Raw genomic sequence first — 21,631 nt, 5'->3', positions numbered from 1 at the left:
TAGGAAAATAGAAACAGCCTCTACTTGAGGCTTCAGGGCAGAGGAAGTTTTAATTAGAGCAAGAAAGTACAAGGAGACTTCAAAGATGGTGATGACTGGAGAAGAAATATATTTCAGCAGGGATAGGCAAAATCAAGAGTTCAGATTTGTATAAAGTTGTGGTCATCAACAGAGGAATGAATTCTAAAGTCATCAGAGTATAATGGGTTACTTGAAGCCATGTATTGAATGAGCTCACCCAGGGAAAGGATATAGACAGAAACAAGGTCAAAGATGAAGACTGGGGACATGCCACCATTTAGAAGTCAGGATGAGGAAGAGAAGCCAGGGAGGTGGGAAGCTGAGTGAAGAGAATGTTTCCAGAATGGAATGGTTAACTATGTGGAATCTTGCTGAAATGTCAAGTTAGAGGAGGACCACATAGTGCTCTCTGAATTTGACATGAAGCTCTAGAGCAGTTCAGTGGAGTGGTGAAGACAAACAGTTAAGAGGAAGTGGTTTCAGGGACTCCATAGACATTTCTTTAGAGAAGTTTTAACCAGTGGGGGCAAAGATGGTTTTCCCCCAAGATCAGAAAGGCTAGAATATGGTGGACTGAAATGTCAGAAATTTGTTGACAAGGTTTAAGTTATGGTGGCTGCAGTGGGGAAGAGGAAAAGATCACTGAAACCAAGAAGGAACTGAGGAAGCAGGGCTTTGAATGAAGGCACCAAAGTTGGGGACTCAGGGAGTGACAGAGAAAACAGAGCATCTTTAGTGAACAAAGGGAGTGACTAGAACTTTGGCCAATGCCAAGAAGAGCAGGGGTCATAGTGGCATAACAAAACAGAGTTTTGGAACTTATAAAACTACATTCTGAGAAGTAGAAAAGTCACCATTTGACAGGGCCACTGGGGAAGCTCTGTCCTCAGAAAATAATAGCAGAGTTTCAGTTAGTTACAGCAGTAGAAAAAGACGACTCTGCCTGATGCTACAGTCTGAGTCCCAGAGGCTCCAGGTGAATGATGTACCAGATAGAGGAGTCTGCACAAAGAGACAGACAGACAGGTGATAATGGATAAGTTCAAAGTCAGTCTCAGATGACCCAGGAAGAAGAGCTAGAGAAGGACGCTGAGGGTTCAAGAGGCCCCAGAGGCTTACAGGAGAAGTGATGGGAGGGTCCTGAAGCTGATTCTTGAGTGGAAAACTGAAAAAAAAACCTCTGTGTTTGTTTAGGCTTTTGCCAAGATGGTCTGGGTACCCTTTAAGTAAGACATGCAAGAATTTTTTTTAATAAATTTATTTATTTATTTAATTTTTGGCTGTGTTGGGTCTTCGTTGCTGCACACAGGCTCTCTCAAGTTGCGGCAAGCGGGGCCTACTCTTCATTGCAGTGTGCAGGCTTCTCATTGCAGTGGCTTCTCTTGTTGCAGAGCATGGGCTCAGTAGTTGTGGCGCATGGGCTTAGTTGCTCTACAGCATGTGGGATCTTCCCGGACCAGGGCTCGAACCCACGTCCCCTGCACTGGCAGGCAGATTCTTAACCACTGCACCACCAGGGAAGTCCCTGCAAGAAATTTTTAAAAGGAAGAACATTACTGATAACCAATTTTATGCCTCTGAAGACAAACCCAGAAGGGATGTTTCTACCCTGGGTTCCCAAACTGGCTCATTGTCAAGGCTGCTAGGCTGGCTTTCCACTCACCCAAAAATGGCCTAGAAATGAATCAGCTTCTGCAACAACAATGACCAACTTGTCACTATTTTTTTTCAAGTCCATAGGTGTCGACCCTCTGCCGGCTAAGTTGGCCTATGACAAATCACATGACCAAGTGTGGGTCCTGAGCTGGGGGAACGTGCATAAGTCCCAACCAAGCCTCCAGGTATGTTGAGTACATGGAAGATAACACCCACCTGCAGGAAAGAGCTCTCTCCCTAGCTAATAAATGTCTCCTGCTTCCCTAGGTGGCTAATCACATTTAGCCAAAGTATGTCCATGAAGGCTATGGAGACAGTAGGAAACATCCTCAGGATAATGCCCCTTATAGGCAATGAACAGGGTATCTTCTGCCAGGCCTGCTATTAAAGACAGTAACACTGATGATGGATAAGATTCTAATGTCATGACAACCAGAATGTGGCTCTTGGGCCCCACCCAGCCCAGCCCCAGAACACTTGCCTCTTCTGAGCCAGGAGCTCCTGGAGCCAAGCAGAAATGAACCTCTGGACTTCAAGCAGTGAGAAGGGAGCCAGGGCTTTCTTCACCTTGGGCTGCATGGGCTGGAAAACACTGTCAAAGCAGGCACCAGATAATAAGGAAGGAGAAGTAAAAGCAGCAGCAGCAATTATGTTCATAAATGGAAGCACATTACTGAGTGCTCACAGTGTTCCAGGCACAGGAAGTTTCAGTAACTGGCCCCTGGTCCAACCTAGGCATACATTCAGCCCTGCAGCCCATACATTCAGCCACTGCACTGCCTCTTGGGAAGAGCTTGGGCCCAGGACATCTGTGGGATCCCTTCCTCCACCAGTCAGGGAAGGTCAACACCAACCCTATGTTGAGTGTGTCTGGCTCAGCCTTTCTCATTAGGGGTACATGAGAGGATTAAGCCCTACAAAAGGTGATTTGAATGCCTGTTCCCTCGATTCTCCCAATGATGGTGCATAGAACCATTCTAGACGCACAGAAGAGAATTCACTGCATACAGTGGATTCCTTGGGATATTAGGGTTTTATTCTCTCTCAGAACCCCAGCTGAGAAGGGCTGCAGATGGAGCCAAGTTCACACTGTTCCCAAGACTGGTAAGAGGCCAGGGATACCCAGTCTACAGAAGCTTCCTCCTGGGGACTGGCCACCTGCCTTACCTACCTCTGTGCTGCCGGGCCAGGGGAAGGACATTACTTCACCTCCTACAAAACAAGACTATTGTCCCTCAGTGAACACCATCAACACATCCTGGGCCCCAGTGAGCTGATGACAAATAATAACTCATTAGAGGACCTGGGAGCCAGAATAAAGGTCACTCAAAATAGAGTATAAGCCCAGAAAATTGGTTCTTCTGGCAGCTCTAAGAAAGCATGTAAGGAAATTCAAGGGGAGGGGCCACCAAAAAATATTTTTCTAAAACTAATATTTAACAAAAAATGATTTCCTAATTTAAAACTGCAGTAGATAGATGAGTTGAAAATGCATGATTTCTACTGAGACTCAAAATAGTAGCCTGAAAGGTAAAGAACAAGAAAAATCCTCAAATCACAGAATACAAGAAAAGATTAAGATATGAAGTCTCAAAAGATGTTTCAAAGTCAAAAGAAGTTTAGAAAGAGAAAAGGTAATAGTTGGAATGGGGTCAAACATTAAATAAATTTGGAAGAAAATTTCCAAGTTGAAAAAGTAAATCATGTAGATTAAAAGGGATCTGTAAGTTCCAGGCTAACCTGATGAAAAATAACACATCTCTGCTCTTGGTAAAACTCCTCTGGACTTCCAAGAATAAAGGAAAAATACTACAAGCTACAAGGCAGAAAGAAAAGTCACCTGTAAAAGAACAATTAGGTTGGCACTGGACTTCTCACCTGCAACAGCTGCTGGAAGACCGTGGCATCACATCTACATGCTATTAAGATAAAAGGGCTGATAGCCAAGGTATCATTTACCTGTCAGGACAAAAGAAAGACCTAAGGATATGCAAGAATTCAGAGAGCAGATCATGAAATATACCAGAAAAACAGTAGGTGAACCAGATCAGAGACATCAAGATGGCGAAAGATAAAGAGGAAACAGCCCTAAGTAAGAAACCTAGAAAGGAAGGTCCAAAAATAAAATAAGATGGATGAAGAGAGACTACCTGGAAATGTATTAATAAGTGCTAAATAAGGGCATTTCAATTAGGAGCAATGCACTGAAAGAGAAATGCTGATACCAGGCTCTAACTAAAGATGATAAATTATTTCTGTAAAAGTAAGGGTAGGGAGTGGAGGAAAGAGAGTAAAAATACTCAAAAATGTCATCTTACAGGGATAAGAGAGGCTATAGAGAATGTTCTTTGAAATTAATAGTTGAGATAGTTAACTGTCTAATTATTCCAAATGTGACAAACTGATTTCTCCTATTAAAAGCAGAGATGATGAGATTGGGTTTGGAAGGGAGGGAGAGAAAACTAGCTGTAACTTGTTTACAAGAAACCCATAAAGTGATAATAAAAGGTTGAATTGAAAGGGGTGGAAATAGTGATGGTAGGTGGACAAAAAGATGTATGAGTGTAATATTAATATCAGACAAGGTCAAATTTAAGGTTAAAACCACTAAACAGCATAGGAGAAGCATTATATGAAGACAAACAGCCAACAGATAGCAAACAAACAACATAACTAAATACATAATACAAGAGTGATTAAAAATACAGGAACTTGATTTACAATGCACTTAAATTGTACATTCCAAAGAGACAAAATAATGACATGGGAAAAATGAATAATATGAATAAGGAACTTGGTTTAATAAATATATAGAAAACCTTTCCTCTGCCAAATAGAAATTTTTCACATGTCCACATATATGTGTCAGTAATCACAAATAAAAATTTAGCAAATTTTGTAAAAGTCAGTGTTACAGGCTACATTATCTGATAATTAGAAACAATTAAAATGTGACCTACCTAATAAGGAAACACTCCTAGATCACTACTGCATCAAAGAGGAAATTAAAAGGAGAAATTACAAACTGTCTCAAAAGCAATGAAAAAGAGACTACTTCTCATCAAAACCTACAGGATACAGAGAAAGCTGTATGCAAGGAATATTTGTGTCTTAAAAGCCTGCAGAGAATGTATTTGTATAAAGAAATAAGAAAAAGAACAAAGTAACTGGCAGGAAGGAATTATTTAAAAGACTAAAATTAGTAGAAATTTTAAAAGGACAAACAAAAACCAATAAATCCTTCACAAACCTGACAAAGAAAAAAGAATATAAACAAAATGAGAAATGAGGAAAGGCATATTACTGCAGATAAAAGAAGATGAAAATAATTGTAAAATAATACTACACTGCAACTCTGGGGTGGCAAATTTTAAGACCTAGAAGAAATGGATGATTGCAAAATGCAGAAAAAAAAAACAAACTGACCTAGTGAGAAAGAGAAAGACAAGTACCATATGATATCACTTATATATGAAATTTAAAATATGACACAAATGAATCTGTCTACCAAGCAGAAACAGACTCACAGACATAGAGAACAGACTTGTGGTTGCCAAGGGGGAGGGGTGTGGGGGAGGGATGGACTGGGAGTTTGGGGTTAGTAGATGCAAACTATTACATATAGAATGGATGGACAACAAGGTCCCACTCTATAGCACAGGGAAGTATATTCAATGTCCTGGGATGAACCATAATGGAAAAGGTATAAATATAATAGTTATGTAATATTTATATAAATTTTAAAATATATATGTATAACTGAGTCACTGCTGTACAGCAGAAATTAACACATTGTAAATCAACTATACTTCAATAAAAAAAAAATTGAGGAAAAAAAAACTGACCTAAGAAAAGGAAAACTTGAAATAGAACAATTACCAGAGAAGAGGTTTTTTAAAGATCAAAGATCTACCATAGAAAAATGTACAGCCAAGTTTTATCAAACCTTTCAAATGTAGATAATTTTAATATCATTTGAACTATCCCAGACCATATGGAAAAAAATGTGTGACTCCTTAGTATTAAAAAATAAAACTATCACCAGTTAGAATGGGCATCATCAGAAAATCTACAAACAACAAATGCTGGAGAGGGTGTGGAGAAAAGGGAACCTTCTTGCACTGTTGGTGAGCATGTAAATTGATACAACCACTATGGAGAACAGTATGGAGGTTCCTCAAAAAACTAAAAATAGAATTACCATATGACCCAGCAATCCCACTACTGGGCATATACCCTGAGAAAACCATAATTCAAAAAGACACATGCACCACAATGTTCATTGCAGCACTATTCACAATAGCCAGGTCATGGAAACAATCTAAATGCCCATCAACAGACAAATGGATAAAGAAGATGTGGTACATATATACAATGGAATATTACTCAGCCATAAAAAGAAACAAAATTGAGTTATTTGTGGTGAGGTGGATGGACCTAGAGTCTGTCATACAGAGTGAAGTAAGTCAGAAAGAGAAAAACAAATATCGTATATTAACGCATATATGTGGAACCTAGAAAAATGGTACAGATGAACTGGTTTGCAGGGCAGAAATAGAGACACAGATGTAGAGAACAAACGTATGGACACCAAGGGGGGAAAGTGCGTGTGGGGTGGTGGGATGAATTGGGAGATTGGGATTGACATATATACATTAATGTGTATAAAAAGGATAACTAATAAGAACCTGCTGTATAAAAACAAAATAAAATTTAAAAATTCAAAAAAGAATTAAAAAATAAAACTATCAACTAATCTCACTTATGAATATAGAAGCAAAATTCTAAACATAGTATTAAAAATAGAGTTCAACAATGCATCTAACTGCTCGAGCAGAGAACAAATTCCCGGGATGCAGTAATGGTTCACTCTCAGGAAATCAGTCAACATTACTCATAACACAAAACAGAAAAAAAGCTATAATATTTTCAATAAATGCTGGAAAGGCATTTAACTAAATACAGCAGACATTCTTCATTTTTTTAAAAAAACTAAAAATAGGAATAGAAGACATAAACATAATGAAGACTATTTCCCAGAAACCAAGAGGAAATTTTGCCTAAATGACAAAACACTAAAAGCGTTTTAATTAATAGCAGGAATTAGACCATTATGCCCACCATCACCATAATTGGAAAGTCTTAGAAATGCACTATGACAAGAAAATGAAATAAATTGAATAAACCTACCTTCATCTCTGTGGACTAGGGTTCAGGAAACCACTGCTTGCAAAAACTGCTCCTGGAAATGTCAGTGGGCAGAGCCTTTGTGGTGAGCAATTTGGAAATGTGAACCGAAAGCCTCAGAACATTGCTTTCAATCCGGCAACTTGACCTTTCAGAACTTACCCAAAGACCAGGATCGGGGATGGGCACAAAGACTGAGCTACAACATTATGTGTTACTGCAATGTTTATATTTGCAAAACATTGAAAATACCATCTTAATGTTTCTAAATATCCAACACTAAGGAATTGGTTAAACAAACTTCACTATGACTAAATGAAGGTGGTTCTATAAATGAGGCTTATTCCACCAAGGCCCTGCCCCAGGAGCCAGTGTTTGAACCTTTGGCACCATCTCGAATCCTGCCCATCATGCTCTCGCCCACCCACTCCCAGCTTTCAGCTGCCTCTCTGCCCATCCCACTCGATATCTTGCACCCTGCCCTTCCCCAGCTGTCACCTCTCACCTGGCTTTGTCCACTCCTCTGAAGCAGATGCTCAGACTTCCCTACCCCACACTCACTACTAACTTACATCTCCTGATACCCAGCCAACTATGTGCATCTCCTGAACCAAGCCCCTAAAGACAGCAGATTTGAGAAGCTCAACAATTATCTTTTGGTCACAAATGTGCCCAGCCATGCGCTGGGACACAGGCCAAGAAGGAACTCATGACTCATTGGAGAAATGAGGCTGACTAGCCCATGTCAGTTCAGTGGCCCATGACACCGGGTTTTGATGAAGTAACCTCTGAATATAGGGTGTCAGGGTGGTGAAGCATGAATGACACTGACTGCTGACAGCCTGTAATTTTCCATCTCTATTATAAGCTAAAATGACAGACCTTATATCAAGCAATGATTGCATGGCTTCTTGGAATTCTCTGGCATTTTCACCTGGACTCTCTAAGATCCAGTTTCCTAATACTGACATTTTCTTAATGCCTAGTTCTAAGCTTTTCCCATGGACTTGCCATGGAAGTGTCATTTGGCCTTTTTTTTTTTTAAATCACAGGAAAATAACCTAACTTTAGAGCTGCCCCAAGACTGAAAATCACAGCTCTCATCATTCTAATCCAGCATTCTGCCTGCTGACCCCTCAAGGGAAGCATGATCCAAAAAACTCAAGCCTCAAACCTGCCCGAGGAAGCAGGGCAGGTGCTGTTTGTCTTGTGATTAAAGTAAGAGGCAGAAGGCAGCCCCACTCTTAAAAGGTAAAAGCATCCAGAGCTCTAAGCCATGTGAGTCACAAAGCCCCATCACAAACTGTCCTCAGCCTCGGGCTGCAAAAATCTGAATCCTTCCTTCTGTATAAATGGCCACAACATGAAGATCAGGAAAAGTGTCTCCCCTCCCTGGTCAGAGTCTAGCATCTGCCTCCTATCCTGCTAAGAGGGTCTGGGCTTGTCCTTGGGGTCCTCCAGGCAAAATTGTCCACAAGCTGGCCAAGCCCCTCATCTGGCTGCAGGTCTGCCACCTTTCTGGTCAATCACCTAGAACTTGGAGGCTGAAGAGCACATGCAGAGAAGGCGAGAGGACACAGGCTGGCTGGCTCAGTGTCTCCAGCCTGCCTGTGCCCAAGGCCTCAGTAGCTGATGGACAAAAGCCCAGTCTGACCACAGGGGGCCTTCTGGCAGGGCCTCCAAACCATGCTCTCATCCTGTCTAACCCCAGACATCACTTGGCTCTGTTCTGTGCTGTCACTGTGCCCTTCCCTGATACAGACACAGCAGGGACACACACCAAGGAACGGCTCAAGTCGCTTCCTGCCAAGTACGCAGGGGAGAAAGTGGTACCTCCAGGGGAACAGAGGCAGCATGCTCTGTCACTACCAGTTTGTACAAAACACAGGGCCTAATTCTTCACTTCTCACAGCAAGTCCCCTTTGTGAAACTGGAACCCTCGGCATCCTAATCACAGGCATCTAAATGACATGGCCAAGACACTATCAAACTCTTAGAGGAAAACATAGGCAGAACACTCTATGACATAAATCACAGCAAGATCCTTTTTGACCCACCTCCTAGAGAAATGGGAAGAAAAGCAAAAATAAACAAATGGGACTTAATGAAACTTAAAAGCTATTGCACAACAAAGGAAACCATAAACAAGATGTAAAGACAACCCTCAGAATGGGAGGAAATATTTGCAAATGAAGCAACTGACAAAGGCTCAATCTCCAAAATTTACAAGCAACTCATGCAGCTCAGTATCAAAAAAACAAACATCCCAATCCAAAAATGGGCAGAAGAACTAAATAGGCATTTCTTCAAAGAAGATATACAGATTGCAAACAAACACATGAAAGGATGCTCAACATCACTAATCATTAGAGAAATGCAAATCAAAACTACAATGAGGTATCTCACACCAGTCAGAATGGCCATCATCAAAAAATCTACAAACAATAAATGCTGGAGAGCGTGTGGAGAAAAGGGAACCCTCCTGCACTGTTGGTGGGAATGTAAATTGATACAGCCACTATGGAGAACAGTATGGAGGTTCCTTACAAAACTAAAACTAGAACTACCATACGACCCAGCCATCCCAGTACTGGGCATATACCCTGAGAAAACCATAATTCAAAAAGAGTCATGTACCACAATGTTCATGCAGCTCTATTTACAATAGCCAGGACATGGAAGCAACCTAAGTGTCCATCGACAGATGAATGGATAAAGAAGATGTGGCACAGATATACAATGGAATATTACTCAGCCATAAAAAGAAACGAAATGGAGTTATTTGTAGTGAGGTGGATGGACCTAGAGTTTGTCATACAGAGTGAAGTAAGTCAGAAAAACAAATACCGTATGCTAACAAATATATATGGAATCTAAGAAAAAAAAAAAGTTCATGAAGAACCTAGGGGCAAGACGAGAATAAAGACACAGACCTACTAGAGAATGGACTTGAGGATATGGGGAGGGGGAAGGATAAGATGTGATAAAGTGAGAGAGTGGCATGGACATATATACACTACCAAATGTAAAATAGATAGCTAGTGGGAAGCAGCCGCATAGCACAGGGAGATCAGCTCGGGGCTTTGTGACCACCTAGAGGGGTGGGATAGGGAGGATGGGAGGGAGACGCAAGAGGGAGGAGATATGGGATATATGTATATGTATAGCTGATTCACTTTGTTATAAAGCAGAAACTAACACACCATTGTAAAGCAATTATACTCCAATAAAGATGTTAAAATAAATAAGTAAATAAATAAATATAAATAAAAATAAAAAATAAAATAAATGACACGGCCAGCACCTCTGACAGGATGCCTGCTTTCTCTAATAAATTACGCAGTCACAGTTCTCAGAGAGCGCCTCTGTGAGGCGCATATGACAGAGACTCTCAACAAACCAGCCCAGGTGCCTGGCATCAAGGGAAAATACAGAGCCAGTCAATGATTCCAGCGTTTAGCATTTTCGTTATTTAAAACCTCGCCGCCTTTCCCAGGGTGGCCTAGGTGTTGAGAAGGTGGGACTCCCTGTCGTGGGGGAGGCTGTCTCTGAGCAGGGATGCTTAGGTTCCGAGGACCCTCCCTCAGAAGCCCCAGCACAGTCCCTCCAAGTCCTCACTCCGCTGTCACATCACGGCGGCTGACAACATGCACCACAGTCAGTCAGGGGCAGGCCTGACCGAGCAGGAGGGAGCGATCCAGGCGTTCACTCCTGTCTCCCCACTTCCCCTCCCTGGAAGGATGGGTCCCTGCCTACGCCATTCCCAAGCAGCTCCCGCTCTGCTCCTGACCCCCACCCCCAGACGGTGACTTGCCCATCATCTCTCTCTCAAGCAGCCTGTCTGCTGGGGTCTCCACCCGAGCGTGCATGTGTCTGCAGGTTTCCAAGCCCCGCTGGGATGGGCCCTCACAAGGACCTCCGATCTGTGTTGCAGGTGATCACAGAGGCCAGCACCGGTCAGGGCCAGCACCTGATCCGCACACCCTTTGCAGGAGTGGACGATTTCTTCATTCCTCCAACAAACCTCATCATCAACCACATCAGGTGAGACCGGCCCGCAATGCCCTAACCTACTCCGTGCCCCAGCTCAGCCCTGCACGGGGCAGCTTCGCCCGAGGTGGCCCTGCTCCTTTCTCTTTCTCCCCCACTCCTCCTGGGCTGGCTGGCTTTGGACCCCATCAGGAACGGACAGAGAAATGGCCCCATCCCCAGGCCTTAATTGTTGAAGTTAAGGAAGGCACCCAGCTCCTAGTGCCCTCAGGGGCCCAGTGAGGTCAGGAGGTCTCATCCTTGGGTGAGGACAGCAGAGGAAAGAGGGAAACAACCGTGGTTAATTGAGTACCCTCTCCTTGCTAGACGCAAGAAACTAGTAGAGGCGGTCTCGAATCTGTTTTATAGATGAGGAAACTTAGGCCCAGAGAAGTTAAGACACGGGCCAAAGTCACACAGCCAGGAACTGGCAGAGTCAGACTAAATGCAAAGCTGGGTCTCCTTTCAGTGCCCCATTTGGCCTCATTCTCTGCTAACCACACCTGTGGTTCCTCTAGGAGTCCCCAGAGCAGCCATGCAGGGGCCTGCAAGGAAACAAGGCCTCCAGGGTGCCTGGTTTGCCACCATCCAAAAGAACAGCTTAATAATAACAGCCATGGCCTCGACTGCAAGCCTCATCCCAGCCTGGCCACTCTCCTTCCCTATTCATTTCAGAGAACCCCTGACATTTTCTGTCAAGGCACCACTGCCAGAAGACTGAGCATGCCCTTTTATAAAGTCATCAAGACCCAAATCTCTTGTGGCAGTGTTTATGCCTTCCTTTACTCTGACATCAAGCAACTTTTTCCAGGAAGAAATGACTCATTTTTGCAAGCTGAAGCTGGACTTGTAAAAATAGGGCTCTCCCATTCATCCTTGCCCAAGGGAGAAAATAACCACTTTATGACCTCCCTACCTCACTGCAGAGAATACCTGGGGCAGAGCCTCTAAAATGGTTGTAAATGGTAAACCCCCTCAAAGAAGCTGAATTCAGCCAGGAGTCATGCAAACTCAGGCTCTGCAGAGCCTGTGTGTGACTTTTACATTAGAGTTTCTTGTAAGTATGGGGTTTTCTTTCCTGCTCTTTCCATGCTCTAGCTCTTTAAGGATGCTTTAAAGATGCTGTAAAGTGGGCATTTTCCCAACTCTGAGGCACGGCTTGTTATTCAAGAGAAAACTGTGGAAGAGATTTTTCTCTACTCCTGTAGGTGTACACAGCACCCAAAGGCCTCTGCAAGTGAGGGGTTTAGGCAGAGGCTCTCACAATCAGAGGGAAGTCCTGCCTGGAATCAGGCCCTTTTGCAGCTCACAACCAGCCTCCAAAGAGGAACTTCACAAAGTCCAGATGTGGCAGCTTTCACCTACTGACCTCTTCCACTAAAGCTCCCTCTTAGATTTAATCCTCCCAACAGCCCTTGGAAGGAACTACCCTCTTTATATTTGCAGGGGCTTGAAGAGGCAAGCAACTTGCCCCAGGCTCTGCAGCTAGCAGGGCACCGCAGCAGTGCCAGGCCATCTGGCTGTAAAGGTAAAAGCTGTCCTCAGCCCCAGCCCAAAGGGGCTTCCTGTGACCAGCATCATCAACGTGGCCAGGGAAGAGGCTGCCCTCAACCCTTACCCACGTTCCTCTCCAAGGTTAAGGGAGCATGGATAGGACATCTGTCCTTGTTCTCTTGCATCTGCATCCCCAAGTTCTGACCCAGCCAGTAGTCCAAAAACCACCTCAGATATAGACTCACCTATCCCGTCCTCCTAGCAGGCAGAGTCAGGACAGACACCTCTTGTCCCTTCCCTCCAGCCACAGGCCCGCCACTTCCCAGCTGCCACAAGGCCTCTGGGAAGCTGAATCAAAGGCATCCCCGAGGCAGAAGCTGCTGAGGCACAACCATGCTCTTCCTTTACCATTTCAAGATGCGCGCATATTATGAGAGCATAAATCCAGGAACATTTTGTAACTCGACTGCATTTGGTTTGAGATCATAGATGAATCGCTTATCAAGCCATCTCCTGCAGAATGGTAGATCTTATTAATAGGCTATTAGATCACCAAAGGGTTATGAGAAAGGAAAAGAGAAAGGATGCCATTGTTTGAGACCAATGACCTATCCCCTACCCAAAAAGTCCTCCTGACCTCTGACCTCAGTTTGCATCTCCTCCCAGGTTCGGCTTCATCTTCAACAAGTCTGACCCTGCAGTCCACAAAGTCGACCTGGAAACATTGATGCTCCTCAAGACCATCGGGCTGCAGAGCCACGGCTGCCTGCCGCAGGCCATGGCCCACACCCACCTGGGCGGCTACTTCTTCATCCAGTGCCGACAGCACAGCCCCTCTCCAGCCGCCCCGCAGCTGCTGCTCGACAGTGTCACGGACGCCGTGGTCGGCCCCAACGGCCACGTTACCGGCACCCCACACACGTCCCCCGATGGGCGCTTCCTAGTCAGCGCCGCGTCCAGCAGCCCCCAGCTTCACGTGCAGGAGATCACGCTGCGGGGGGAGATCCAGACCCTCTATGACCTGAAAGTGAGCCAGGGCGTCTCAGACGTGGCCTTCCAGCCCTCCTTCACCCAGGGCGACCGGTACTACGTCTACGCCACGCTGGAGACAGAGCCGGACCTGCTCTTCCTGGAACTGTCCACGGGGAAGACGGGCGTGCTGAAGGGCTTGAAGGAGCCGCCCGCGCCCGCGGGGCCAGCCCGAGCCTGGGCCGGGCCCCGCAGGATCGTGAGGGACAGCGGGCTGTTCGGGCAGTACCTCCTCACGCCGGCCCGAGAGTCACTGTTTCTCATCAACGCGAGACAAAACGCGCCGCGGTGTGAGGTGGCGGGAGTAAAGGGGGGGACCACAGTGGTGTGGGTGGGCGAGGTATGAAGCAGCCACGAGCGCCGCCTGGTACTGACACCGCAGCCCCAAGCAGGCACCCTGTACATTTTTACAGACAAAAGCAAAAACCTGTATTCGCTTTGTGGTTCAACACTGGTCTCCTTGCAAGTTTCCTAGTATAAGGTATGCGCTGCTAACGAGATGGGGGTTTTTCGTTAGGACGTATGATTTCTGCCTTGAGCTACGATGAGAATATGCTGCCGTGTAAAGGAATCATTTCTGCGCCCGGCTACGCGCCACGTTACCTGGGCCGCCATGGAACCAGGAGCTCCTGCTTTCCAGGCGATGCTTCTGTCGGTTGCCTTCGCCTAGTTATTCTCCAGGGTCCGGCCAGACTTCACCCTGATGGTGTGGCCTGAAGACACAGGCTCCCCGGGGCAGGGCTCTCCCTCCTGGCGTGAGAGCCACATCGCCCTCGCTCTGGACCTCATTTTCTCCTTCGCAGTTGCTTCTTGCTTTTCTTTCCATTTGACTTGTTGTAAGCCTGAGGGAGAGCCAACAAGACTTATTGCATCTTGGGGGATGGGGAAATCACTCACTTTATTTTGGAATTTTTGATTAAAAAATAATTTTTTATAATCTCAAATGCTAGTAAGCAGAAAGATGCTCTCCGAGGTTCAGCTGTATCCCTCCCTGCCTTAGGCCATGCCTCTGAGAGTCACCACCCCACATCCAGAAAGAAGACAATGGCCATCAAGCGATCGTGGTCCTCTGCACCAGGGACACCCCCAAGTGCAGATCAGGCCACCACATTGGTAAAGGCTCCGTTCTGGGTTGGGACCCCCAAGAGACCAAGACAAACCCTGCGTGCCTGCTTTTCACTACTGAAGGGGGACATTTATTAGCCAGCCCAGTACCCCAGATTCAGGGCAAACCAGGCTTGCCTGGAAAGGTGTGTGCGGCCTGCAGAACAGCGGCCTCCAGGCTCAAGGCAGAAACCCGAAGGATACAAGTGGGGTTCAGGCGGGTTCCTTAGGCTATCCCTTTTAAAACCCCATTTCTCTTCTCCCTGTGGCCCTCGCACTCAGCTCTGGCACCCCAGTCCCCGCATCATCATAGCACAGACAGCACATTTCAGTAAGTGTTTCTTACACATGGGTCCCTCTCTCCCCAGTAATACACAAGGATACGGGCTGGCACTGCTGCATTATTCCCAAATGTCTCAGGCTGTGGTAGGCTCTCCAGTGGGCATCAAAGAAGTACAACCCAACAGCCCCATGAAGACAGCCCATATCAGAGAATCTCGGCAAGGAAGAGGCCCCCTTGGGCTCTCAAAACACCCCTTTCCTTCTCGTGCACATCAGTGGCCAAATTGCACTTGTATGCTTTCTGGCTTGAGTGGTCATTTTTCAAGCCACCTGAAGTTGGAAGAGGTGGTCCCATCACAGACACATTAGGTTAGATGCCTTCACCTGCCAACATGGCCATGAGTTTCCTGGGCTGCTGAGGAATGGCCCCTTTCAGAGAAAAGAAGACATAGACCTTGCCTCACTGGAAACAGAGCTTCTCACTCCCACCTAACTGCCCAACCCACCTGCCCGCCACAGAATTCCCGACATTGGCCAATCCTCTAGTGTGTTTCATTCATCTCAGTCCACCAAACTCTTGTCCCCCACAACTCCCAGGGTGTGCCTAGACAAATACATTCATAGATTTTTTTTTAAGATACAATATGTAGATATAGGTTGAAGAAACTGACCTCAAAAGCCTAATATTTAGTTTCATAATAACTGGGATGGATGGAAAACACATCTCACCTTTTTTTTATTCCTGCCTCAATGTCTTGACACATTTTCTTCCAAAGTCCCACTTCTATCCCTGAAATTCTCCAACTTTCGTGAGCTTCTTCCTTTGGAAAACATCTTCTGAACTGTGGCAGCCCCTGGAAGAAAAAGAAAGTCTCTGAGCCTACATGAGGAAGAGCCCACCAACTGCCAGGCCAGAACACTGGTCCCTCTGGACTGCAGGATTGCTGAGTAAAAGACCAATCCAGTCCCAACTGGCCTTTTCAACTGGGAGTGACTTCAGCAGCACCTGTTCCTTTTCCACAATTCCTTCCGCTTCCAAGTGTGTCTGGAAAGCTTCTCTGCCTCTCGTTGTCGTAACTGTGAAGTTGCAAAGCTGGAGATGGCCAGTTTAGGTCTTGCTGCCAGCATTTCAGACACAATTAAATAGGAGCGGGAAATCACAACCCTGAAAACTGTGAAATTTGCGAATTCACAAAGGCAGGAAAGTCAATGTTTTTTCAGCAGTGCAACGGACTGAAGGGCTGGCCAGGACTCCACCTGCCCCTTTCTCCCACACATTAGCCCCAGCAGAGGCTCGTGGAACACAGTTTGAAAGCCACTGGGGTACGAAGTCATCACAACAGCCAGCGATCCTTCTGATGAACACAAATCATCGGCTATCTACTAATATTTCACATTAAAGGAGTATTCGTTTTACCAAAAGAATCACCCCCAAAGCCACTTACGTGATGAACTATTTCAAAATTACTGGATTTTGAAATAAAATTCATTTCACAAAAATTCAACGTAGATTTTTTTTCAGACTAACAAACGGAAGTAATCAACACCTACGGTGACATTAAAGATTTGAAATGGAAGCCTTCATTCTCCTTCTGCCCAAGTGAGCAAGACCCCACATGGGAGGTTCTCGGTCCAAAAGCCCACGCAGCCACCCACGGATTGATAGTGGGAAGAGAGATTTGTCTGCTTCTAGACGCCTGCATGGACTTTCTGTGCAAGTAAGCTTGTCTGTGAACCACACACAGTGAGGCAAATGCCATCATCGCAGCCCCAGTAACACTGAGCCAGCGAGCCCTGCCTGGGGCTGGCCCAGGCTCCTTTTTTAAGGCTCCAAGTCATTTGAGGGTCCTGCTACTTTCCCCAAGCCCCCGGAAGTAGCTGGAAGAGCCCTGTAAAGTCTAGGCTGGGGCCACACTCATACCAAGCTTCATATTCTGTGACCTAGAGATAGCATCACGGGAGACAGAAGCTCAGTCCCTGCAATCCCCCGCCCCGCCCCACCATCTCAGCCTCCCAGATCCAGGTAAGTACCCTGGAGGACAGCACTCCAGCCCAAATAAAGCCAAGAACTGCCTGCTGCCCTAGGGAATTGTAACTGCTGAGCCTTCATTGAGGAAAGCAGCCTGGAGTTGGCTTCGTGTGACCCCCACTTCTTTTCTGCTGACCAAATAACCTGTGAACTAAAGGAAATTTCAGAACTGAGATGTGAAACAGCTTCATGATGGATATATTTTTCTACAAGGGGCTTAAATAGTAATCCATTCATTTTTCACAATGTGTTTCATTCAGATACCACGGACACTGCACCATTTCATTACCAAATCCCACAGCTCGCTCTCCCATCCTCCTCTTCAGAAGCCAGCCTCCAGGAGCAATGATACTGCTCCCAACACTCTCCTACACATCCACCAATCTACCTCACATCCTCCTTCTTGCACCCGGCACCTCCTCCTTGCACCTGGCACCTCTGAGCCAGGAGGCCAGACAGGTGATGTAGGATGACAATGATGCCGACATCGATGGCAAAGTTCTTTGCCATCCTCCCCCACCCAGGACCCCAGATCCCACTCCAAGTGCAATCAGAACCCACTGGGACACAGCCACTTGCTACCCAAAATCACACCCCCCAAACCCTAGCTCACAGCCCTTTGGAGTTAGGTGACCAAGACAAGCGAGAACTCAGAACTGTCAGGGAAGTTGGCTATTATCAGACAGAAACTGTCAGAATGGAATAGAGACCATAACATCTCAGCCAAGCCCTTAGAGGACTGAGCTACACCTCCCTCCATCCTCACTTTGTTCTCTGCCTTTCCCGCTCCCTTCCTACGCCTGGGGCCTCCTGCTCATGAGCCAGTCCTACAATTCAAGGGGCAACTCACCTGACCACCACACCAGCCCCCAGTGGCCTTTGCATGCTGCTTCCTTGCTTTGGGTACAAGTGAAAAGTCACTCATAGGGCCAGATGTTATTATTTGCTCCCAGATTGGCACATAGGCAAAGCAGTTTTGTTCAAGAAAGTCACTAACTGCCTTGATTTCTCTCCAAAATCAAGAGATCATAGAACAGAGGGGCTTAAAAAAGTTCAAGGGGGAAATATACAGTGCTTATACTCAAGGTGTGACTGCAAGACCCCAAATACCTGGTGGAATGCAACCCACTTCCTGCTTTTGTCTACACCAGGTTACCTGCCAAGCCACTTGAGGATTTGAGCATCTTATCTGGGCCTTCAGGGTTTAGGTACCAGCCACCCAGCGGACACATGGAGCCCAGCAAGCACGGTTTCACCCATCCTTTGGACCTGTGAGCAGCATTGGGAATTAAACCAAACACAATGTGTGAAATTATGGAAGATAGGGGGAGAGCAGAAATTGACCTCCAAAATTCACAGCAAGGCTTCTTTAGCCAGCACAAGAGTGTTGAGCACGTGCGTGGTTTTTGGACAAACCGCAATTCACATACCCCTCTTTCCAAGCTCACCTTGACTCACATGGGACCATCCCTTTCTGCTGTGGCCCCAGGGAGCAGGCCATGCCCTGGAGGGCTGTAGAGGGCTCAGTCTGCAGGCCACAAAGCAATAACTGTCGACTCAACCCTACCCCCAGCCCAGTGACACGCAGCTCTCCACCTGTCACCAAGGCGGGATCAGACAATGCTGCCCAGTGGGGGCACTGTCTTCAAGATCATTTCTGAGGAATGGCAACCATTATTGGCTGGATATGGGGCCCAAGAGCTCTCAAATGAGAAAATTTCCTAAATCTAAACCTTCATGCACTGCCCAGCGTGACATCGACCATAGCTTTAAGAGTTGTTTGTCCCTTGCTACTTCAGCTGCTTCAGAGAGGTGAGGGACAGTGGTCTGCAAGTCCCCCACCCCAGACCCACAGCGCAGCCTTCTGTGGTGCCCCCGACCCACACCCTGACTGCCCGGCTCCGACGGCTGGCCAGCCCCCTCTCCGTTCCTGGCCCTGCCCCTTCACACCCCATCTCCCCCTCCCCCGCTGCTCATGCTTCCTGAAGGCCATGTGAGATGATCTAAAAGCAGACTAGGCATGGAGTTTTGCTGCTGTAGTCACACACGCTGTGTTCATGCTATAGTGTAGTGAACGACCCTCGAGATATGCAGTCACACACACACAATTTGTCCCGTTAGGATTCTCATCCTCCCCCACCTCAGAAAACTTCCAGATCTCTTATGTCGAGGCAGATTACATTATTTTGAGCAGTAGTGTAGACTCCAAAATATATTTTCTGTAATCACTGGTATTTCTCAAAAGGCCACCTGTAATTACTATACATGTGAATTTTTCCTTATTTATAAAATATATATAAATTATTTTTAATACATCAACTTTAGTAGAAATTTGTACCAACACAGCAACTGTATGTGGCATTGGAGATAAGTTTGTGTTTACTTTGATGTATTGCACAGTATTGGACACACCATGTATTTGCAGTACCACTTGATATAAAGACGATTCACAGATTATCATAAAGTATTGTCATTGTAAATGCTCTTTTTCTGAGGACTTTACAATAAAACGTGACAAAAGTTACCTTTTTTGGTACCAGTCTGTATGCACTTGCTAAAGTGAGAACTGATTAAGACAAGATTACTCGGGGGCCTTCTCCCCCTTCTCCATCGCCATTATAGGTCCATGATGGTCAAAGCAAAATGGACACTGCTCTGGCCCAGTCCAAAGAGAGCCTGGACAAAGGCAGGCATCTGACCCCAGAAGTCTCTCTTCCCCATGTTGAAGTTTCAGGTCCCAAAATGTACAACTAACATCTGGCTCAAAACTTCTCGTCATCTGCCCTGCAGGCCCTTAAAATCCACCCCAGCCCCCAGACTCTTATCCATTTCTTGACTCCAGTCACTCTTGATTCTTACTGGGACAGACTTTCCAGCTAGGATGCAGAATGTATAAAGTGCTTGGTAATCACCAAGCTACCATGTGGATGGAGCACCTGCTATGTGCCAGCATGGCGCTAGGGAGGGGGATCCAGGGCCGCACAAAGGAGACACAGTCCCTGTCTTTGGTGAGTTTCAAGTCCACTGTGCCATGACCAGTAGTGCAAGTTATACAAAGAAACACACACTGTGTGTGTGTGTGTGTGTGTGTGTGTGTGTGTGTGTGTGTGTGTGTGTGTAGGGAAAGGGAGATATAGTTTAAGGAATTGCCTCGTGCAGTTGTGGAGGCTGGAAAGTCCAAATCTGTAGGGCAGGTGGGCAGCTGGAGACCCAGAGAAGAGTTGCGGTTCAACTCCTAAGGCAGTTTGTTGGCTGAATTCCCTCTTCTTCAGGGGAGCTCAGTATTTTGATTTTAAGGCCTTCAACTGATTGGATGAGGCCCACCCACACTATGGCAGGTAATCTGCTTTACTCAAAGTCTACTGATTTGTTAGAGAGGAGTCAAGATGGAGGAGGAGTAGGAGAACGTGGAGTTCATCTCTCCCCACAAATGCATCAAAAATACATCTATAAATGGAAAAATTCTCACAGAGCACCTGCTGAACACTAACAGAGGACCTTGGACACCTAAAAGCACAAGAAAGATTCTCGCATAACTGGGTAGGATGAAAGAAGGAAGGAAAAAGGAAGAGGAGAGGAAGCAGGATGGGACCTACGCCCCTGGGTGGAGCTGAAGGTGAGGACAGGTTCCCACATCTAGGGAAGGCCCCCCACTGACAGGAGATCATCTGGGACAGAAGGGGAGCTTTGGGGGCTCAGAGGAGAGTGCAGCAACCGGTCTGTGGCAGGCAGGACAGAGTGAGACCTACACAGAGGGTCCAAGCCGCAGCCCTGCATATTCCAGACTGAGACACATGCCCAGGGGCTGGGTGCTGGAACGTGGGGTTTAGAGAGCAGACCCAGGGAGAGAACTGCTGTTCTCTGAGAGGAGACAGCCTGAGGGGATGGGAGAGAGGAGCTCCTCAACCAGGAATCCTCCTGGAAGAAGCCGGGATCGCCATAGAAGCAAAGCGCCATTGTTGAGGGACACACAAAGGGTGGGGTCGCCATTGAAGCCTCTCTGCCCATGCACCAGCCCCTGCCTCCATGAGCATTAGGAAGGGCTCCCGCCAGGGCTGACTCACACCTATGGCCACTGGCTCGCTCCCCCACACACCCCGTCCCCTCCAGAGCCAGGTCTCTTGCATCCACGGCCTCTGGCTCTGCCGTGTGACCCATCCCCACAGGGCTGGGCACTTGTGCTCCAGGGCAGCCTTGGGAGTAGATGCCCGTGGGTGGCCCACACACAGAGGTGGAGCTGAAACCACAGCTGAGCCCCAGGGACTGTGCAACTATGAAAGAAGAGCTGAAATCTCTCCTCACAGCTGCACAAATGGCAGAATTACACCCCCACAACTGGCTTTGTAAACTCAGCACCTGAAGAACATCTAAACAGTCAACAAATGCTCCTGCAGCTGAGACGGGTCTAGCTTTAGCAGCTGTGACTTTGTGAGCACATACATGTGCGGGATGGGCCAGGCCAGAGTCTGAGCCACCCCCATAGTACCCACAGCAGGTCCAGATCCATGATTACTGCAATCTCCTGGGACCTGACATCAGTGGATCTACACTAGTGGCCTGGTGAAAACAACTCCTGAGAGACACCAAGGCCAATTGCCGGCCTACCAATGGTTAAGGTGGGGCTGAGAGCAGTGCCAACAACAGAGTAACTTGTGAGTTCAAACAATGGGTAAAAGGTGACACAACAGAGCATGCTCATAGGTGAATAGCGCCAGAGGAGGAATACTCAGTGGCTTCTCTCTTATTGGGACTGCTCCAATACCACCTCCCTTGCACTGCAGATCAGAAACACAGCTAAGA

The 21,631-nt window shown here is 46.5% G+C and overlaps 1 protein-coding gene, 1 long non-coding RNA gene and 1 pseudogene across 6 annotated transcripts in view; 2 read left to right on the top strand and 1 right to left on the bottom strand.

Annotated features, from left to right (window-relative positions):
- Positions 1 to 14,360, top strand: part of FSTL4 (follistatin like 4) — a 717,999-nt gene extending 703,639 nt beyond the window's left edge. For all 4 annotated transcript variants that reach the window (XM_082378912.1, XM_082378911.1, XM_082378913.1 and 1 more), the window contains 3 exons: positions 1,755 to 1,862; positions 10,799 to 10,908; positions 13,054 to 14,360. In XM_082378912.1, coding sequence (XP_082235038.1) covers positions 1,755 to 1,862; positions 10,799 to 10,908; positions 13,054 to 13,762 — 927 coding nt within the window. In that variant the 3' untranslated portion in view covers positions 13,763 to 14,360. The remainder of the gene's footprint in view (positions 1 to 1,754; positions 1,863 to 10,798; positions 10,909 to 13,053) is intronic.
- Positions 1,264 to 10,791, bottom strand: LOC309622825. Its single transcript, XR_014241155.1, has 3 exons — positions 6,868 to 10,791; positions 2,159 to 2,269; positions 1,264 to 1,546 (listed from the first exon to the last, which is right to left on the bottom strand). It is a non-coding gene; the product is annotated as an uncharacterized lncRNA (long non-coding RNA).
- Positions 14,361 to 19,782: 5,422 nt separating the features above from the next.
- The window catches only part of LOC309623485 (cytochrome c oxidase subunit 7C, mitochondrial pseudogene), a 37,995-nt pseudogene continuing 36,146 nt past the window's right edge, over positions 19,783 to 21,631 (top strand). Inside the window, exon 1 of the transcript in view lies at positions 19,783 to 19,839. The product of the transcript in view is annotated as a cytochrome c oxidase subunit 7C, mitochondrial pseudogene (transcript). The remainder of the gene's footprint in view (positions 19,840 to 21,631) is intronic.

This window comes from Balaenoptera borealis (genome assembly GCF_965194805.1).
Source record: "Balaenoptera borealis genome assembly, chromosome: 2".
Classification (NCBI taxonomy): domain Eukaryota; kingdom Metazoa; phylum Chordata; class Mammalia; order Artiodactyla; family Balaenopteridae; genus Balaenoptera; species Balaenoptera borealis.
The sequence above is the reverse complement of the archived record's forward strand: the minus strand, read 5'-3'. Positions and strand labels throughout refer to the sequence as shown.